At 39.8% G+C, this 22176-nt stretch overlaps 1 protein-coding gene and 1 non-coding gene across 2 annotated transcripts; one reads left to right on the forward strand and one right to left on the reverse strand.

Moving 5' to 3' along the window:
• Positions 1–1045: 1045 nt before the first annotated feature.
• Positions 1046–1861, reverse strand: LOC136499766 (zinc finger protein 1-like). The gene has a single exon (XM_066495301.1). The coding sequence runs from the start codon at positions 1859–1861 to the stop codon at positions 1046–1048; it is 816 nt and encodes a 271-aa protein (XP_066351398.1).
• Positions 1862–13227: 11366 nt separating this feature from the next.
• LOC136502467 (small nucleolar RNA R71) lies at positions 13228–13334 on the forward strand. The gene has a single exon (XR_010770603.1). It is a non-coding gene; the product is annotated as a small nucleolar RNA R71 (small nucleolar RNA).
• The last annotated feature ends 8842 nt before the right edge of the window (positions 13335–22176 follow it).

Below are 22176 nucleotides of genomic sequence, written 5' to 3' on the forward strand. Positions count from 1 at the left end.
GTGGAGGCTACAGCTAACTGCAGGGAAGAGGATTCAGATCCGATTTTTGCCATCTGGGATTGCCATTTGCAAATTTGATTCACATCATTCACTGCCGATACCAGATCTGGACCTACTTGAAACGCTGTAAATCCTCCTCTTAATTAGACAATAGTCCACCACAAGATGTTAGTATGTACTTTATGATTTTTGTATAATAATATAAGCGGTTTGGCAGGGATCTGCAGTGTATATATGGAATGTTGGATTAATTTGGAGTGAATTAAGTTAGTGCATTAAGGACATTAATAACGTTGACATGTATGGGAGTCTGGATTTAAATCTCGGCTACGTTTTAGGGAGAAGAGGGCTTTGGAATGCTGGTAGTTTTCGTTGTTTCAAATCTCCAACCGGAAATGGAAGGGTTTTAGAGTCAGCTTTGAATGACTGCTTGTTTTTTTTTTGTTGCTGATTGAGTTTCCATGTAGATTTTGAAATTGTTTCGATACTTAGCTGGGAACTGAAAAAATAGAACTATTTTAAGCAGGGAACTAAGATCAGCTGTACAAATTTTAGTAGCAACAATAATTATAGTAGTCAATTCCAGATAGGAACTCACTGTCACTCCATTGGACTTGGTTTTTATTTTATTCTACTCTATCTACAACTGTTTATACCATCCAACTCATAACATTCTTCTAATTTTCAATTCTGTCGACTTTGACCAATGAACAACAGGAACAAGTACTCACCCGAAAAAGGGGGAAATGGACAAGAAGGAAACAAGATACATATGACAGACAAGTCGGGAAAAAAACACAGATTTTTTAATTAGTTCCATGAAGGAACGATGCAAGTAAAGATGAACTACATGATTACATTTACAAACCCTTGCTTAAACACTAATCAGCTGACCATGCATATGATTAATCAGAAACAAAATGAATCACTAACAGGGAGCAGCTACATAGATAATAGAACATCATATTCGCCCTTGGATATACTTGTCTTGATTAACAGGCAGGCACTCTAATGGAGAAATGAACCCTATGGAGATGGAGCTGAGCTAGAGCCTGAGATTCAGGTCTATCTTGCAACTCTGTGCATCCTCCTGTTGCGTCGTCACTTCATGTGTGACGCCAGGGTCGCCGCTGGCGGCAGCGGCAGCGCCACTGTCGACGGCGCCGGACCACTGGAGCCCAGCCATCCCAGAGTCGAGGACGGCTGGGGCAGGGGACCTCGACGAGGAGCCATAGCCGTAGCCGTGAGGCATGTAGAATGGGCGGTCCACGCTGGTGTGGCGGGTCAGACCCGCCATAGATGGGTGTGTCTGCGCATGCGCGGCCCACCCGTGGTGCATGCCGTAGAACGACGCCGCGGCAGAGCCCCGTCCGAACCCAAGGAACCACGACGGCCTGCTGCCACCGACAGAGTACGGCCAGACATGTTGGAAGCGAAGGTGGTGCGGCGGCAGGAACGGGTCGGCACCTCCGTGCAGCCCGCGCCCCGCCGCAGCTGCTGCGGCAGCGCCGCGCTTGGCGAGCGAGCGCTCGCTCTTGTGCGCGTTCTGGTGGCCACCCAGCGCCTGCGAGGTGTAGAACTTACGCTGGCAGTAGTTGCACTTGAACGAGCGCTTCTTCTCCACACCACCAGACGCCATTATCGTCCCCGTTGCCAGCGCCTTCTCCTCTGCCACCATTGCCTTCTCCTTACCTTTTCCCGGCGCCACTGACTCCATGGCCTTTACCTCTGGCGGTTCCGAGCCGAGCGCGCCGAGGAGGTAGAGCTCCTTTGCCGACAACGCTTCCTCCTCCTTCCCCGACGCCTGTACCTCCTCCTCTCCGTCCTCCACTTGCTCCACCCCCATTCCCTCAACCTCCATGGACGCAGCACGGGAGCTCGATCCCTTGTCCATATGGATCTCGTTTCACTTTGCACTGGTGTGGAGTTGTTGGCCGGGTTTTGGTGCCTACTTATACAAGAAGGGAGGGGGTTAACTGTGGAGATAATCAAGAGGAATGCAAGTTCACCTGCCAAATTTAGAGATCACGCGCGATCACAGGTGTTAATGTGATGGAGATCACGACCTTAATGCTCAGTAATCATCCATCTGATCTCTATTGATCTAGCTGTGTATCTGCCTCTATCTCTATCCTTCTCTGCCAACCGGCTGTTGGTGCATGCAGGATGTGAAGTGAATGCTTGCCTCTTTCAGTCTTGCAACTTGCATGGAGAGGTTACCAAAGGTTTCGTTAAGTCTTGAACTATATGCAATGCATGCTTTGACGTCTCATTCAGGTGGATCGGAGGGGCGCAATTTGCAATGGCACCTTCTTCTCAGCTTCGTCATGAACTATTTTTTTTTTGAGGTTTCATTGATGAAATGAAATCGGCAGGCTAGCAAGGAAAATTTACTGAATGAGATATATGACGTGGAGTGGATTTTATAAAAGTTTTGGATTAAATAAATATATATAGTTTCATGTGCTGCTTGTATAAAGCATATTATGTAACACCGCAGCACCAACCGTTAAGGAAATGTCCCCCTTGTCATTCTTACTTCTAGCTTGCAAAATGTCCTAACTTATACTGTGTACTTTCAAACCGGTTATCATCAATGTTATAAGTGAAAAGAAAAGTTGCACAATGAACCACATCAAAGAATGGAGGCCAATTAGTTGATGTTTGATATCATACATGGAACTTGTTTATTGTACTTCATACATACACTATTTGGGCTAAACTTTTTGAGCATATATCAGGCTCACTTAATATTGTTTTGCATGTGTTCATGGAACGTGCATTGCCACTTACATGATAATGTACTTGTTGGCCCTCCAGCTTTAGGAACTAATGAATTTTGATGATATACTGATTAAATTTAATCTTCTCTTTATACGGCATCCATATTATTTGATTGTTTCATGATGTTCTCGTGGATTCTCTTGAATGCCCTTCTTTAATAATATAAACATGCCTACTGGATGAAAATGCGTTTGTGACAACTTTCTTATCTGAATTAAACTTCATGAACTGTATGGTGATCAGAACTTGCTGTGCATGGGTTGGTACATCTTCTTGGTAGATTTCCTATTTTAAAGCAATATCATGGTGCCTAGAATAAAATGAATTATATGAAACAACTTCTGTAGCTTCATCGAGCTCAAGGTTATCAGGTTGCATTGTTTCATAATGTAATGAATTCTTCTCATGCATGTGTCATTCCCTAATGAGATGATTAGCTAGGGTGTTCATTTCAAGCATTTTTTTTGAACTAGTATCAATGATATATGAAGCAGTGATAATAGAGAAGTCGTTAGGTTTTCTTGAGAGCTATCGAGGCTTCTTGTACTTGTATGAACACTCAACAACAACATCAATAACTCAAAAACTAGTTTATTGGATGAAGATGAGATTGGATTTAAATCAACCGAGACAAGTTATTTCTATAATGCTTAATGCTACCTTGTTATGGATTGCACGTGTGTGTCAATTAATTGCTCATGTTATTTTCTTGTGTAGATATGAATTTAATCTAACTCCTCTTGGATATGTTTCACAAGGAGTTCAATGTTAGCATAGATTTTCAGTGGCTTCAAATACTAAAACTTACACACATGATAAAGTTGAAGAATAGCTAATCTCAATATATATCTTTATTTTTCATGTAAGTGATCACTTGTAGTTTAATAATCTATTTTCTTACATTATTCTATTAGTCTTAGGCCTTAATCACTTGAGAAGGAGATCTTCCCCGGAGTGAACTAGAGACTTGATTAGAAAACACTTGATGCACATAAACATGTTAGGGAACATGTGCATGCAAAACTAACATGACAAATTAACTATTAATTAAATATATAGAGAGAAGGATTAGAAATATGCATATAAAAGTTGGTCCATTAGTATTTGTCATATGTAGTCAAGTTTTATGTATTTCATATGTCTATTGGCATTTATAGTTTAGCCAACTATTTTACATCATACTTTTCTTGCTTTAGAATTTTGATTATCTAGTAAGAGGATTCTCTATTCAATGAATTGTAGACATTTTGAAATACTCGACCTCCTAACTATATGTCAAAACAAAGGTAAGATATGGTGCATCATCATTTTGAGTTTGAGAGGTAAATCTATGTGTGGAGATGGTTTACAAATATAACTACTTGAGTATATATTTGTATTTTTCATGTGCAATCAAGCATGCTAACGCATCATGTATTTGTATGTACTTTGTGCACTAACCTTTTCTTGCAGTTTGAAATTGACTATGGCCTCTTTATTTCAAAAAATTCTTAAATTATTTAGCTTTCCAATAAATTAAGTTTCATGGTTGCATAACTACATCATGATTTGTGCTTTAGTGAGTCACATAATTGATTATTGAGTACATCTTCCACAAACAAAATTTCACAATAGTGAGCAGAGGTGGTCATGATAATTTTAGGTTGGACTTGACTTGCTCATCATGTAGAATGAGGGTTAGTGCCAAAGATTGGCTTTGATATTCTCATTTTTATCCCACTTTGTTAAGTAGTTGCACAATAATTTTTTGATATAGAATCTGTGCTCCAGCAAGCAGCCCGCTCATGGCTCCGCTACTATATGTTGGTTCATTTTTATAAAAAAATTGAACATCTTATCATTAGCTATTTGGAGTTATAATAATGTAATCTTTTAAAAACTACTTATATGGTTCATGCAGCTTGTAACTTATATATGTCCCAACTTACTAGATAGACATAGATGCCCTCTCGAGAAAGATCAAGTATTTCAATAGGAGTAGTAGGCCTTTTTTTGGAATGTTGCAAGTTTCTTAAAAATCTACCCCCAAGGCATCTTTAATTTGCCTAGGTTTCTAGCTATTAAACATACCAACATAATGGTAGGACTAGGTCCTCAAGCAGTACAATTGCCTAAGTTATCCATAGCACCACAATTAATAAACAAAGTGTCCTAAAAACTAAACCACATGGCATTGCAATGCTCAAGCATTATATTAAACATGTATGGTTTAGGTTACAAATGTTTGTTTGCAGTGAACCTTGTGCTAGAAATTGAATTTGACTTAAAATACTTAAGTGTCATAGTGTCGCGGGGTAGAAACCACAGCAATCATTGTTGTTCGTCAGGTGTCACTAATTGTGGGTCTACAGTGACTCGGGTGGACTCAAGAACACAGAGAACACACACCGATGTATCCTGGTTTGGGATATCGGGGTCCTATGTACAGCAGTAGATGTTCCTTGTATTCGAGAGCATCCAAATTTGGGGGGTTACAACAATAGTGTGTAAGAGATTTGGAAGAGGACACTTCTACAGAAAATATTTTGCACAACATTTCACTTTGGGGCTCCGAGGCGGTGGGCCTAGTTGTCTGCCTTGATTATTCGACGCAGGGCAGCCGGGCTGGCAACTACCTCGGTTAATGCTTAACCGAGGCGGGTGCTGTAACGAAACCGCCTCGGTTAATGCTTATTAACCGAGGCGGTTGCCTTAATGCAACTGGTTAATTAGCATTAACCGAGGCAGTTGGCTTAACCGCCTCGGTTAATCCATTAACCGCTAGCATTTGTTCTAAAGCAACTACCTCGGTTAACAGGCGATTAACCACGGCGGTTTCCCTATAGTGCCTACCTCGGTTAAGCTAGCCTGGGCTATAAATGGAGCCGCACCCACCCTTCTTCCCCACGGCTCCTCCATTTTTCAGGTTTTGACCTCAAAACCCTAAAGAGTGGCCATTTTCTAGGGGAGAGGTTTTGCCCTTGGATTTGTTGAAGGGGGGCACCGCAAGAGGTTGATTCTCGCTCTCAAAACCTCAATCTTCTCTCTTTTCCATGATTTGGGTGCTTTTTCTCAAGATCTAGATCTAGATCTATATGGAGGAGAGAAAAATCAAATCTAGAGCTACCCGACTGTCTTTTTTTCCATACTGCTCTGCTTATATGCACCATTTTCGTTGTTTGTGTGTTGACATTTCATAGCATAACTTTTTACTAGGTTGTCATCCCTAGCATGATGCTAGAAATGTGTGGTTGGTAATTAATGACACTTGTAAACTTAGAGAAATTTATGTATGTTAAAGTAAAGTATCCAGAAGCGCACAGATAATATACCATTGTAGCATTTCACCCGGGAGTACACCGAGTATCATTATTTATATTTTATCCACAGGGAGGAGCTATAGGATTGTTGGCAAAGAGATATTGATAAATATATATACTTATGATAAAACCACTCTCATGCTTTGGTAGGGGTAAGTCAAATGATAAGTATGAAGCATTGATAATAATTCCAGAAATAGAAATAGAGACCCATAAAATGTAGTATGGCTAGGCAGGAGATTCAGTAAGAGTAAAAAGATTCCTAAGTCATTCCTTATTTACTAAGTCTTTTGTGCACCCAAGTATATACACTCTCATCTATAGCATAATTAACTTTGGATGTATGCATAACAAACATTACTATGGAAGATCAAGAACACATCATGTCTTCCTTCGCAACCGTGTTCTAGTTGCTCTACAAACGGGGAGTGGACTACAAAGGACTCAATAGGAGTGTCACATCCGCGATCTACCACATGACCCAGAGTGTAGAATGCATCCACAGGTAAACAATATCTAAGCACCATGCTTACATAATGTCAACCACTTAACCCACTGCGTGTCTTGGGCTAAGCGCTTTGAGAACATATGCATAAACTCATTATCAATCACAACTATATCAAGTATATAACTAGAGCAAACTTGGAATATAATAAATAGCAACATAATATTGAAGTAGCACAAAGTCATAAATAAAGAGATACAATGGCTATACCAGTCTTCAGATGGTAGATCCGGAATCCTAAGCAATAGCCCACACTCTACTTGAACCTTGCTAGCTAGCCTATACTAGAAACTTGAAGAATTGGAGCTCTATTCTCTTCTCTCTGGAAACCCTAGTTTCTGGTCTAATCTTCACTTATGGCAGCGTGCTCTAGAGGGGGGCAGGGGCTAGTTATATAGGCCAAAGCGTCAATCTTGAGCCCTCGGATCAAACCGACTTGAATAAACGGCGTAGATACAATCCTTAAGGCGGTGGAGAACCGACATAACAACGGGGGACTAACAGGTGGGACTAGGGGGCCGACCAGCTTGTATGTGGGGCCAGCCCCACCTGTCATCCTCTACAAGTCTGCTTCGGTGGCAGTGGCTTCTGGTATCCTCTAGAACCTTCTGGAGTAGTTTACGCTGGGGATAAGCGCAATTTTATTTGATGTTTTGGTTCTCCTTGATGGTTTTCTGAATAACTCCTGTAGAAAATACAGATTCACCAAAACTTGTGGAAATTATTAGTCTAAACCCCTAAGTCTAAGTTGGTGATCATATTTATGCTCTTATACATGTTTTATTGACGGTTTATGATGGATGGTAACTACTGCCAACAAACTCTCCCAAGCTTAACCTTTGCTTATCCCTGAGCAATGCCAAACTTAGCAATGGATCAGGAGTTGCATTAATGTTTTCACTCCTCAAAAGTACACATGCGTTCAACAAAGAATTCTCCTCCGAATTAAAATCCACTGATCTGACTTTCAAACTTACCCATATTACCTTCAACCATGGGGCTTTTGAGCTTTCACATGGGTCTTGAGTAATTGAAAGATAGAATGATCAAGTTAAACACTATGTCTCAAGTTCTTTATTCAACCATTATTCTAGAGTTTTTGTAAGTTTTCAAAATAAAACTCAGAGATTCCATTGTATGACACTCTCAAGTCTCTCAATATATGTGGTATTTGTGGATCCTTACCAAGGCAATAATGATGTTATGCCTTTTCTTCTACAACTAAGGCTTATGTAGAGCTCATAGGAGTGGTAAATGTATGAGAGAGCATACTTGCGGTACATATATTGTAAAGTCAAACAATGGATCCAAAGAGAGTCGAGTCATACAATCAAATCAAGATATGCATGTGTGTGGAATATGGCGGATATGAATATGGTGGCTAGCCTAATTCTACTATGCTCCTTGAAAACATATCTCTCATTTGGATTTTGGAAACATTTGCTAGAGAGTAGGGGCTATCTTATTCATCATTTATTTTTTTATTTTTTTCAGACTGAGCATCTAAGTACCCATTGTTTTAAATATCTCGGACAGTTGTCCATTTTTTCTCAATTCTTCTTTTTTTAAGAATAACTTTTGCATAGCCCATGCCAATTTTCTACAATAAAACTTTTGAGAGATAGCAACAAGAACTTGGAGCATTTATTTGGCGGAAAACCTATCAAGCATGTTTTTGGTGTTTTCTCCCAGTATAGGAGTAAAATATTTTTGGGTGGATCTAGATGGAATGCATGTTTTTGTGCCTACCCCCAGTGTAGGAGTAGTGCATATGTAGGTGGTGTGTACGTGATCTTGATTTTAAGAGCATGACAAAACTCTCATAAGGCATCAACAAAGCTTGACCAAACTCAATGCAATGCAAGCAGCATAAATGAGTGGGAGTTTTCCTAGTCTAGATATCATATTTGACTCTGGTAGGAATTCAAACTTTATCATACAGGATCTCATCATGTTACATTTATATTTTTCAAAAGATAAATCTCCAGAATTCAAGTGTCACTTGGAACAAGATAAATAGCGGCTCGGACCTTCTCATATCATATCCGTCAATTACCTAAACTTAGATCAAGCATATGCTACCCACAAGTTTCAAGTTCAGAGCAAATTCTCATGTCAACACAATTTCATCTAAAACTCGAAAGAATTCAAGGCAAAAAACTAGGTTCTTGAAAGGAATTATAACAGAGCAATTATTCATCATTTCCATCATGTGAGCTCATCTTCAAGTTTTTTGATCTCTTACAAACAAGAAAGGAAACTAAAACATATCTTAAGCAAACTTAATTAAACTTAAACTATATACACACTCTTTTTATTTGGTTTTTATTTTTAGATCACACTATAATGATATATATATATTAAAACTAAATTTTTATTTTGTTTTTGGTTATGCATTTTTTTAACAAACTCAAAAAATAAACTAAAGAAAATAATAAAATGCTAGGAAGAGAAAACTTATCTTTGGTGGATAGGGGCTCCTCTCCCAAGCTGGGTATTGCTATGGTCTCTCAGAAAGGTGGGTCAATGAGGAGACCCTTGAACAAGTATCGCCAATTCTCATTTTCCTGCTCCTGGTGCTGCTGAATGGCGACGAGGCGTTCTCCTGCCTCTGCTTGCCACTGGGTACATTGGTGAAGTTGGTTCTGGATGTTATGTTGATTCTCTTCGATGGTGGTGAGTCTATTGTCGAGGCGGGAGCGCTCCATCTACTGCTCATGATAGCCCATTTGCTGGTCATGGTAGCCATAGGCAGAGAAGGACATACGTCTTCCCTAATGGCCACTCGAGACTTCCTCATATGGTTGCTGATAGTAGTCAAAGTTGCCATCCTACCATTGCGCACTTGAGCCCTGTTGCCAGGAGCTCTTAGCGTGCTGAGGAGTGGGCTGCTCCCAACCAGCATGCTCAGGCTGGTGAATGTGGGAAGATTCCCACCCGGCTTGCTTGGGCTGGTACATGCAGGAGGAACCCGGCTAGTTCCTAGTCTACATAGCTGGTGAAGGCAGGTCCTTCGGGAATGGAATCATTACCATGGTATCAAAGCTGCAGATTGCGCGTGAGTCTCATAGAAGCGCTCTAGCGAGGCACTACTTCCTTTTTCTACATATCAAAGATAAAAGACTGCACCGCATACAGACCAAGGGTTTGGTCTGGTAACATGATTTCATTTGTATAGTCAATATACATCATGACAAGTTTCCCATTTTTACCCTTTTTTAACATGCATGCTTGGTTAAAATATTCATAATCAATAAGGCAATGGGGAATGTCATTGATGTAAGCAATAGAAGCATTTTCCAACAGACCCAAATTTTTAGCTATGCGGGTGACCAAAGAAGTACACCCAACATCACCCTTAAGATGAGGAATTTCTTTCCATTGTTTCATCATAAACTGGACTAGTGAAACCTTTCTTCTTTTGACTATGGTATAGAGCAGTTTAAGTTCATCATTCCTAACAGTGCGGAAGTCATTCCTAGGAAAAAGAGAAAAACCTAGCCATTTATGCATGAATCGCAAAGTCAGGTGATGAATTTCATTGGTATGGGGACGGTAGCAAGTAAGTTCTGTAGATAATTCCCTCCAAAATTTCATTCTATCAAAGTCTTGTATAGCGGTATCCACATCAATCACACATTGTGCATGAAATCCTAGAAGTTCACTAAACTATTTCTATGGGATAGAAAAAAACTTTTCCAAAAAGTCTAAATGATACTTCTGAATCGGTGCGTTTTAAGGTGCATAAAAATTCAGCAGTCAAAAGCTTAGACCCTGGCTCATTAATTTCCCAAACATCCTCCCATCCTACAGCCTTAAAAATGAGTTCAAATTCGGTGTTCATACCTGTGGCTTGTAGTAGGGCTGGATCGTAAGCAGGAGTGAGGACAAACCTCTAGGTCTTTAGCTTCTTGTAGATGTCCTTCTCCATATCGTGCCGAAGCTTGAGTTGCTTCTCTTGTAAGAGAACGTTTCTCTTCATAGGGGCTAAATGGGACAACGCTCCGACAGCGGGAGATGGAGGATCGACCTCCATGTTGGTGCTTGCCTCGTTGAGCGGAACGACACCTCACGCTTGAGCTTTCCAATGATCTTGCTCATTTTCCTGCAAAATAGACAAAAGACAACACAACTCGTGGAATGAGATTAGGAGAATAAAAATGTTAGCGGTTAGCCGTCCAAACGTTAGTCGTCTAGAGGGTTAGTCATCCGAGATTGCCTAAAAAAATTTTCTAATCAATATTTTGGCATGACTTCCACCCTAATTTTTTTAAATTTCTCTCTTGATTTGGACAACACTACCACTCTTAAACCCTCTCTTTCCTGCTCAAATTTTAGCAGCACCTCTCAACTTTCTCACCCTTTTCACTTACTCCAAATCTACATCTACTGAGAGAATTTTCATCTACGAAATTAACAACTGGAATTTCAAACTTGGGAGCTGGTTTTGCAGTGGAGATTGCTGAGTGAAGTAGCCAGGAGGGTGGCAATTTATAGCCAAGAGAGCAGTAGGCCAGTCAGCCAAGTGGTGGGGCCGGCTGGCCCCACATTGTGGCAAAATGGCCTCATCCTCCTCTAGACTCTTCTTTGCTTAGTGCTTAAGCAAAATATCTGCTTCTTTCAGTGGAGAGTGAAGTTGGACGGTGCAAAGTGGAGATAGAAGTCATGGGTAGTGGCTATGGAGGTGATGGATGGTGGCTGAGTGGGTCCCAAGTGTCTACTGTATTTCTACCATATACACATGTATAAATGCAAAATAAAAATATTTTATGATACTATGAAATATAAGAAGATGAATGATGGTATTTTTAATTTTTTATGCCTCCATGGTAAATATTTCTCACGGAGTTTTTACGCTCCATAAAAATTATTCACATGGGGCTTGAATTTATATAATGCCATGATGAGAAATTTTTTTATTTTTATAATGCAGGTGTTGAAAAGTAAATATGCCAAAGTAAAATATAATGCAAAAAATGATTATAGATAACTATCAAGTTACCTTCTAACGAGGGTTCGGTATTTTAAGTCCACCAAACCGGACTTCTCCGTTTGGGTTTATTCTTTAGGTGCATCAGTAAGTCCCCGAGACGGAGACCCTGATACTTTCTTCTCACACCATTTGAAATTAGAGCATTGTTCTGGTCTTGGCTTGAAGGCGAATCACTCTTCCTTGCCATTGATATGGAATTTGAGTTCTCTGGCTCCGACATCAATGTGCACATTTGTAGTACTCAGGAAATGTCTCCCAAGTATGAGGGGTGTCTTCATGTCCTTCTGCATATCAAGTACTACAAAATCCATAGGAACAAAGAAGTTTTGTATTTTTACCAGAATATTTTTGGTGATTCTTGCAGGGTAGCGGACTGATTGGTCGGCTAGTTGCAAACACATCGATGTTGGTGTAAGTGTTGAGTAGTTGAGCTTATCAAAGATCTTCATGGGCATGACACTAATGCTTGCTCCAAGATTGCATAACGCATTCTTAAAGTTCTGGCTTTCGATCGAACAATCGATAGTGGGACACCCCGGATCCTTCTTCTTGATAGGTGATGTATTTAGGATTGGTCATACTACACTCCTCCGTCAACTTAATTACTTTAGTGGTGGGTAGTGGCCTTTTGTTGTTGAGGATGTCTCTAAGGTACTTCGCATAGGTGGGTACCTGTATGGCATCTAGTAGAGGAATATTGATATATAACTTTTAAATTACCTCCACAAACTTACTAAACTGTCATCCATTTTGGCTTTTCGATTTCTACGTGGAAACGATAGGAACGTAGTGTCATAAAAATCTTGTTGTAATTCTTGCTCTTGGGGCACAACTTCTTCAACTTCATCGTTTCTCTTCTCCTCTTCCTACATTACCACTTGTGTCTTACCTGTCCTTGTCAGATACGGTGGACCACGAGTAGACTTGCCACCTCTTGTGGTTATAGCGTTGACCTTTTCAAGATTAGTAGCAACAAACAGAGTAGCAGCCAACTGGGCTAATTGAGATTCTATCTTTTTATTATGGCTAAGTTGGTCTTTTATGGCAGAAGAAAAACTATCTATTTTAGTGTTTATGTTTTCTAGGACTTTATCATTAAAAGCAAGCTTTTTAGAAATATTCGCATTAATCCTAGCTTGTTATAAGATTAAGTCTCTTAAGAATGGTTGCTTGGAATTAAAAGAACCATAATTGTTACCTAGGTACTTACCTTGGTAAGTTGACCGTTGTTGTTGATTCCATCCTTTTCTCTGTTGTTATGGACCTAAATTATTGCCAATGATGTTTACATCCTCTTGATATTTAGGGAATTCAACCCCTAAATATTCCCCACATATGTTTTGAGCATTGAAAGCATCTTGAATGGCCTAGCGATCTCTCTTGTAATTGGCTTGATGTTCGAGCCAATTCAACATTACGTCCATTTTTGTTGACAATGCACACACCTCTTCTGGTGCTTCTTCACTCTTATTACATGATTGGATATTGCATGATGACCAGCCTTGATTAGAGGCTATCTTCGCCATAAGAGTTTTAGCTTTTCCAAGGTGAGTGACATAAATGATCCTCCAGCAGTGCATCGAGTTGTTCATGAGCTTTCTGACTTAATCCATGGTAGAAACTTTGCATGAGCAACCAATCTTCCATTCCATGTTGAGGACAATCTGAAATATATTCTTGGAAATGTTCCCATGCTTCTAGAATGGTCTCTCCCTTCTACGATTGGAAGATGGAAATCTTTCCTCTTAAGGCATTGGTCTTGCCTACTAGGAAGAACTTTTCTAGGAAGGCCTTTGAACACTTTGCCCATGTGTTGATGTTGTCTTTATTGGTGTAGAACCATTGCTTTGCTCTTCCAACTAGTGAGAATAGGAATAAGCAAAGTAGTATGATGTCTTGAGCAACATCCTTGATGATGACTGTGCTACTGATCTCCAAAAAATTCTAAAGATGAGCACTAGCATCTTCATGTGCCTTCCACTAAATAGGGTAGCTTGGACCATGTTGATGAGGCTTGGCTTGAGCTTGAACTCAAGGTTGTTGGTTTTGAGTGTTGGTCTAGTGCGAATGTTCTCAGTGCTCGGAGCAAAGAACTCATGTAGAGTTTTGTCAGCCATAGCTCAGAAACTAGTGTTGAGCTTCCTCTTGATTTGGTTGATTCTGATTGGAAGTTATTAGTGAATCACAACTAATTCTGCAATACCCTATATAGAATATGAACAACAACAAACAAGGGTAAGCCTGCTAAAGCAAAGTTGTTATGGTTTTATCAATAAATATTTATTTGATCAATTCTCTATAGCCATGCGCCCTTCCCTAGCAACGGAGCCAGAAATGCCTATTGACATTTCTTAGTATCACTTTTTACTAGGTTGTCATCCCTAGCATGATGCCAGAAATGCATGGTTGGTAATTAATGTCACTTGTAAACTTAGAGAAATTTATATATGTTAAAGTAAAGTATCTGGAAGCGCACAGATAATATACCATTGTAGCATTTCACCCGGGAGTACACCGAGTATCGTTATTTATATTTTATCCACAAGGAGGAGCTATGGGATTGTTGGCAAAGAGATATTGATAAATATATATACTTATGATAAAACTACTCTCATGCTTTGGCAAGGCTAAGTCAAATGATAAGTATGAAGCATTGATAATAATTTCAAAAATAGAAATAGAGACTCATAAAATGTAGTATGGCTAGGTAGGAGATTCGGTAACAGTAAAAAGATTCCTAAGTTATTTCTTATTTACTAAGTCTTTTGTGCACCCAAGTATATACACTCTCATCTATAGCACAATTAACTTTGGATCTATGCATAAGGAACATTACTAAGAAAGATCAAGAACACAGCTCGTCTTCCTTCGCAACCGTGTTCTAGTTGCTCTACAAATAGGGAGTGGACTACAAAGGACTCAATAGGATTGTCACATCCACAATCTACCACATGACCCAGAGTGCAGAATGCATCCGTAAGTAAACAATATCTAAGCACCATGCTTACATAAAGTCAACCACTTAACCCACGCGTGTCTTGGGCTAAGCGCTATGCAAACATATGCATAAACTCATTATCAATCACAACTATATCAAGTATATAACTAGAGCAAACTTGGAACATAATAAATAGCAACATAATATGGAAGTAGCAAAAATTCATAATAAAGAGATACAATGTCTATACCAGTCTCTAGACGGCAGATCCAGAATCCTGAGCAATAGCCCACACTCTACTTGAACCTTGCTAGCTAGCCTATACTAGAAACTTGAAGAATTGGAGCTCTATTCTCTTCTCTCTAGAAACCCTAATTTCTAGTCTGATCTTGACTTATGGCAGCTTGCTTTAGAGGGGGTAGGGGCTAGTTAGATAGGCTAGAGCATCAATCCTGAGCCCTCGAATCAAACCGACTTGAATAAATGGCGTAGATGCAATCCTTAAGGTGGTGGAGAACTGACATAACAACAGGGGGCTAACAAGTGGGACCTAGGGGGCCAGCAGGCCTCTCCTATCATCCTCTGTAGGTCTGCTTCGGTGGCATGACTTCTAGTGTCCTCTAGAACCTTCTGGAGTTGTTTTTGCTATGGATAAGCACAATTTTATTTGACATTTTGGTCCTCCTTGATGGTTTTCTGAATAACTCCTGCAGAAAATACAGATTCATCAAAAATCATGGAAATTGTTAGTTTAAACCCCTAACTCTATGTTGGTCATCATATTTATACCCTTATACATGTTTTATTAACGGTTTATGATTGATGGTAACTACCGTCAACAGTGTGTGCAAGGTGTTCGTGGTGATGGACAGGTAATGGATGTACAAGACATCGAGGCTGGATCAAACTTACCTAGATCATGTGACAAAGTTTATTGCCACTATGAAAAGGCATCATCTGAGTCTGAAGCAGGAACATGCCATTATTGGTATTTCTTAATGTCACTACTAAGTACGGGGTTTGAATCCATCCTCAGCAATGGCACTAGAAATACCTTGTTGGTACTTCTTAGGAACATAACTAATGTGTAGCCATGCTACTAAGAAATAGCCTTGATAGTTCCTTAATAATTTTAGATATTTATCCACAAGCGCACGAGCTATCATTGTAGCATTTCACCCAGAAGTATTCAGGGTATCATTATTTATATTTTCCCAAAGGAAGGCATTTGATTAAGAGTCTAGTATGGATATGAACTCAAATAATAATGCTTGCAAGTACACCAATGCTTATAGCAGGGGTAAGAATGATAATTTCAAGATAGTGGACACACATTTGGCATTCCTCAAAGGATAAAATAGAAAAGAAAGGATACAAGAATAATCCTAAGTCGAACAGGCATCGGTCTAGTATAGTCATACAAAGATTAGTTTATAATCATACAAATTACATAATTAATTTTAGGGCTAAGTGTCAAGCAGGTCGGGAGAACACTGAGTACTAGTCTGCCAGCAACCTCATCTGACAATTTAGACTCCTACACCCTAAGCAAACGTGGAGGATTATGAAGGATGGATAGAGCTGTCACCATCTGCTGCCTACCCCTCAATCGGAGAGAAGGAAATGCATTCACCAGTCTCTCCATACCCAAGCAGCACGCTTGCATATACAAAAACTACCCGAATCCCATTGAGTCCCTGACCCTACGGATCGATAGGTAAAGAACTTGGGCACACCTAATGGCACGATGAACCGCTACCTCAACTTAGCTCTAATTCTGATTATATAAGTTATATGATTGTTTAAGCATAAAGTTAAGTGTGCTATTCTCATGACACATAAACTCTACACTAGTTCATATATCAAGATCATAACACAATAACTATACTCTAGTTCATAAGTTTGACTATAATAAAGTGAAGACATGACTTTGGAAGAACCCATATTGATATTCATACCAAGAATCTCTTCTTCCAAGGAGCCAAGCCCTCCAAGGTGGCTTTGCCTTGCTCTAATACAACTAAAAGGTAAAACCCTAAAGAGAGTAGAGAGTGAGGTGTTGCTCAATATGGTGTGTGTTATGAGAGGGGGGTACCCCTCTCTATATACAGTGCTCAAGGCGGTGCTGGAGGCTATTCTTGGCGTGTCGCTGTCTCCCACCGCCTTAGCATGCTTCCATGCCACTGCCATAGCATCGGGTGGCTAAGCAGCGCCGGTAGGGGGTCGGCCACCCCTTGACCAAGGCCACTCGCCACTACCTTCATGTGGCAGGCCATGGGCTAGACCAGTATGGCTTCCCTATGGTGCTTTGCCCTAGTTGCATTGATTTGATAGGCATCTCCTTTGTTCCTTTGTGCAAATCAGCATCAGAAAGCACCCTTTAGTAAATTATTCCAAGTATTTGTGTTTGTGACCTGCAAAATAGTGTTCTCCAAATACATATGGAACTTGGTTAATAGTAAATACATATGTGTTTAAGATTTCTTATTTCTCCTCTTTTTGTGACTTATTTGGCGGTTGGATTTGATCGACAGAGACAGCCAACAAGCTCCCCCAAGCTTAACCTTTGCTCGTCCTGAGCAAATAGCTAGGTTATTAGTTGTTTATTAGTAGTTGATACAATGATGAATATAATCCACAAGTGCCATGCCAATAACAAACTATTCTTCCTCAATTTAAATAAGTTTGGCATTCTATCCACCCTTTTAACTTAATCCTAGTGGGGCTTATTGCTTTTCCAAGTCTTAGGCGGTTGCAAGATAGAATGGATTTAACATAATTACCAATCATTCATTGTTTGATCAACCTTCTATCCGGAGGTTTTATAAGTTTTGCAAAAATAAAATGTAAGTTCCATAAATGATTCGCTCGATCGCTCAATGTGTATGATCCTTACCAATGCATTTGTTTTGCCTTCTTTTCATCATATCTCTAAAAAGCTTTGAGTGGAGTTTGAGGTAGGTATGAATGAGAGGCATACTTACATCACATATATTGCTAAGTCAAAAACTGGATCCAAGGAGATGCAAGTCATACACGCTGATCAAGATGTGCAAGTGTGTGGAATATAAAAGTGATTCCTAATATTTTTTATACTCCTTTGATCATGACTTTCTCTCTTTTGAATAACTGCCTTAGAAGTATGGGCTATCTCTTTTTTTCAATGCTTTGGAACCTTCTTGTGTTTCATTCTTTTTCTTCTTTTCTTTTGCTATTTTGAGAGCTTCATATGTCTCTCTCTTTTTTTTAGCATGGCCCTATACTTCTTTTTGGCATATGAAAACTTTGGAGAGAAAGACCCATGATAAATGAATGGAGTATTTATTTTAGGTGGATGGAAAAAGCATGTTTTTTGCGTAACTCTCAGTGTAAAAGTTAGCATTTTTATATGTGGGTGTACGTGAATCTTGATCATGGGTGCATGACTAGAATATTTACAAGGGTCACAACAATTTGACAAAACTCAATGTTAATATAAGTAGCATATGACTAAGGTTTGAATTTGAATCATGTCATATGGCCGTGGTAGAAATTCATAATCATTGAGAAACTTTTGATTTTAGTATTTTTTAAATGAAAACTCTAGGATGTCAAGTTTCGCTTAGAATAAAGTCATATCATATTCTATTTACCATATCATAACTTGCAATAAGTTAGAAAAGGATCATGCTTTTGCAACCCCAAGTTTCACATTTTAGGATGAGACATTTTAACCAACAAACTTAAATCTTGCGGAATACTAAGTTACAGCCTAGGCACAGATGAATTATAGACAGAGCAACTATTCATCATTTCAATAAAGGAGAAACTAAACATTCTTAAATAACATATGGGATTGAAATAAATATTTTTGTTGTTTTTATCATATTTCATTTTTTTAGATTTTATATTTTTTGATTTTTTAATGCTAATAAATAAATAAATACAATAAATAATGTGAAATTTAAAATGCGGAAAATAAAAGATACTACTTACCTCTGCGGGGTCCACCTCAAGCTTGCTGGTTGCCTACAGTCTGGGATTGAATCCCATGTATCCCTAGTAGGCCGCCTTCTGTTCTCGCTGCTGTTGCAGCATCGTGTTCATTTGTGCTAATTGTTATTGCTGCTGTTGATGCCACTGGGCCGAATCCTGCATGTGAGTATTGTGTTTTGGATCTCACCAGTGCGGATTTCTAATCCTCCAAGGCGGTGTTGATGTCCTCCCATCCTGAGATGGACTATCGTGGTTGCACAGGTGGATGTAGCCCCTCGGAGTCGAACGAGTGCAACGTCCATGCTACGGCGTCAGCCTCTGCCCATCTAGATCCTCTAGCCTCGTGTATCTATGAAATATGTTCCCAACCTAGGTGGTGTATGGGTGTGAACCCTGGCACTTGCCCAGTCGAGAATGGCTCCATGTGGAATGCCTTGGGTGCAGTGGAAAAAGGCTATGACTGCACCTATGAACTGCTCGCTTCATTTCTAGTTCTACTCTTTATCACTCTGCCAGACATAGAATTTCTATGAGCTTCCTCTTGTGCGACAAGAGGGGAGATTAGGGCAGGGGAATTATACAAATGAAGATTTGGGTTAGGTAATGGGATTTCGTTTGTACACCCCTGAAAGAAATATACAATCTGTCCAGCTGCATTACGTTTCAAGTGATGTCCTTGTAACTAGAAGTGCTCATCAACAATAATACATGGAGTTGAAATATATTCTACTTCTTGATTTTCCATCGCACCAACACTAGTGGCAATATGAGTAATAAGAGATGTGCATGATATTGAAGTAGAAAATGTTTTCAACAATTATAACCAATGGTTGAATATTTATTTGATAGGAGCAATTTTAATCTTCTTGATGATGGCATAGAGTATTTTCATTTCATCATTATGAACAACTCGAATGTCTTGCCTAGAAAACAAAGTCATGGTGATCTAATGATGCATGAGCCTTAGAGTGGGGTGTTTGATGTCCATGTTATGGGGTGCAAATTTTCCAACTATGACTTGACCTGAAATCTCATTCCAAAATTTATGGCGATCAAATCCTCTAAAAGAATGATCTATGTCAAGTAAGCATTTTCGATGCAAGACTATGTGTTGGGCAAGATCTCTCCAAGTGCAAAAATACTCTATTTCAAACAAGTGAAAAGTGATCCCACTATCGACTTCTTTTAGTGAGCATAAAAATTGGATGGTTAAGAGACGAGAACCTTCTTCCCAAACTGGGATCAATTTCTTCCCACCCAACGGCTTTCCAAATAGAGGCAAACTCATCATCCATACCTATGGCTTAGAGAAGCACGGGGATCGTATAATGGTGTGGCCTTGAACTCGCAGTCCTTGATGAGGTGGTAGGCCTCCATCTCCTAGCCTCTTTCCAAGTCAAGGTGGGGCTTGTCATCTTCCTCCATAGGTTGTTCTTGCTCTTCCGTCGACACGGTTTCTTCATCTTCATGCATTAGGCTTTTTTGATGCTCGGTGTAGCATGAGCTTGAGCTTCCATGGGAGCGCTTCAAGTTTGATCCTATGATTTTCTTGATGGCACCGGCAATGGCCTTCCCAAACCTACCCATCATGGAAAGCAACACAATAAGAGTAAACTCGGGCATGGGTTAAGGGTTAGCACAAAAATTAAATGAAGAACCTAAGAACTAGCTTGAGCTTGGAATTATTGCAGCGCTTTCTTGCACTAAAATTTGTTGGAAAATGCTTGGGAGCAAGTGAGTAAGTGGGAGAGTGAAAATGAGAGAGTGTGAGAGGGGTGAGGGGCTCTCTTGGGCTGCCTCGGTATTTATTGCGACCAAAACCAATAGGAGCGAGAAGGTGCAACGGTCACGCGCTCTCTGTCCGAAGGGCGGCGGCAATGGTCACCTACAAGGGGTGGCCAACCCATGGTGTTGCCTAACCCTGTGGTGGGCCTGCTCGGCCAGCCCTTTGGCCTGGAGTGGCCAACGGTTATTTCAAACTTGTAGCCGTTGGGTTTTCGTCCAGATTCCCAACGGCTTGCTCATTTTTTATTTTTCAACAAATTTTTATTAAATTTTTATTTTTTATAAATATTGCAAAAATGATAATTAGTAATAATTAATTATTCTTATTTAGAAAATGATTTTTGTAGGATTTTTTAAAGAATTTTATAAAAATTCAAAAAAAATTGAATTTTAGGAATATTGTTTTGAATATTTTTAATTTTAAAGAAAACTACCAATTTACCTTCGGCAAGGGTTTGACGTTTTTGGTCCGTAGGATAGGACCTCTCCTCCTTCATTGATCTATAGCTGCATTAACATTTTCGTGGGAATTTTCAGGTTGCCCCGGGGTTTTCCTCGAATGATCGATAGGAATAGCGGTAGCTATTTTTTAATTTGAGTTTCTATCATTTTGTTAAAACTTAATTGATTTTTCACTGTGGAGGATAAACTTTCAATTTGAGAATTTCTATTTTTTAGCATTTTATTGTTTGACATTAATTTCTTTGTAATATTTTCATTAATTTTAACTTGGCCTAATACCAAGTCTTTGAAAGAAGGTTGATTCAAATTGTAATTTGAGTTGTAGATTGAATTACCTTGTGGGCGGGATTGGTTATTCCACATGTTAGTACCTGGTTGGCAAAACCCATTGTTGATGAAGGCAGCTTCTTTGTGGGTTTTGGGGCAATCATTCCCTAAATGGCCAACGTTCCCACAGATCTCACACGTCATGTGTGAGTCCATGGACTGGACGGTGCCCATCATGGCGTCTTTATCTTGGCTCGTTCCTCCAGTCTTTTCATCAAAAGATCTATTTTCGTGAAAAGCATGTCTGTCTTCTTCATGGTATGCTTTCCTTTTTGTGTTTTCCTTTCCTCCTCCTAGCTTTGATTGGCCACTATTTTATTGATGAGAGCCATAGCTCCATCAATGGTGAGGGAAAGGAAAGCACCTCTAGTAGGAGCATCGATATGGCCCCTGGGCATGGGTATGAATCCATCATAAAAATTTTGGAGCACTAACCAGTTTTGAATCATGTGCTGTGGGCATGCTTGGATGTAGTCCTGCAACCTCTCCCACACCTCGGGAATGGTTTCCATGGAGCTTTGCTGGAAGTTTGAAATTCGTCCCCTCAGGGCATTGGTTTTGCCCATGGGGAAGAACTTGGTGAGGAACACTACGGAACATTTGTCCCACATTTTGATAGCTTTCTTTTACTTATAGAACCACTGCTTTGCCTTTCCTAAAAGGGAAAAAGGAAACAAGCAGAGCCTGATGCTCTCTGGTGCGATGTCCTTGATGACAATCGTGTCACACAACTCGAGGAAGTATTAGAGATGCGTGTTCGCATCCTCGCTTGGCAAACCTTGGAATTGGTTTGCCTGCACCATCATGATGAGGCTGGTGTGGAGCTTGAAGTTCCCATCCTCAATGTTGACAGCGGGCCCAATGGGCACGTTGGCAACAGCGGGGGTTGAGTAGTCACGGAGTGTTTTGGCCATGCTTAGAGTAGCAAATGGTGCGGGGTTGACTGGTTCAACTATCAGAGGAGTTGCAGAAGAAGAAGTGGCATGAGACCGTTTCTTCTTAGGAGTGCCTCTAGATTTTTATGTAGTTTTCTGGCAATTTGTAACCTGTCATACAATATCCTTTTTTCGTCCACAATAGGAGAAAACAAGCAAAGTTATCCATCATA

Source organism: Miscanthus floridulus, chromosome 13 (assembly GCF_019320115.1).
Source record: "Miscanthus floridulus cultivar M001 chromosome 13, ASM1932011v1, whole genome shotgun sequence".
Lineage (NCBI taxonomy): Eukaryota > Viridiplantae > Streptophyta > Magnoliopsida > Poales > Poaceae > Miscanthus > Miscanthus floridulus.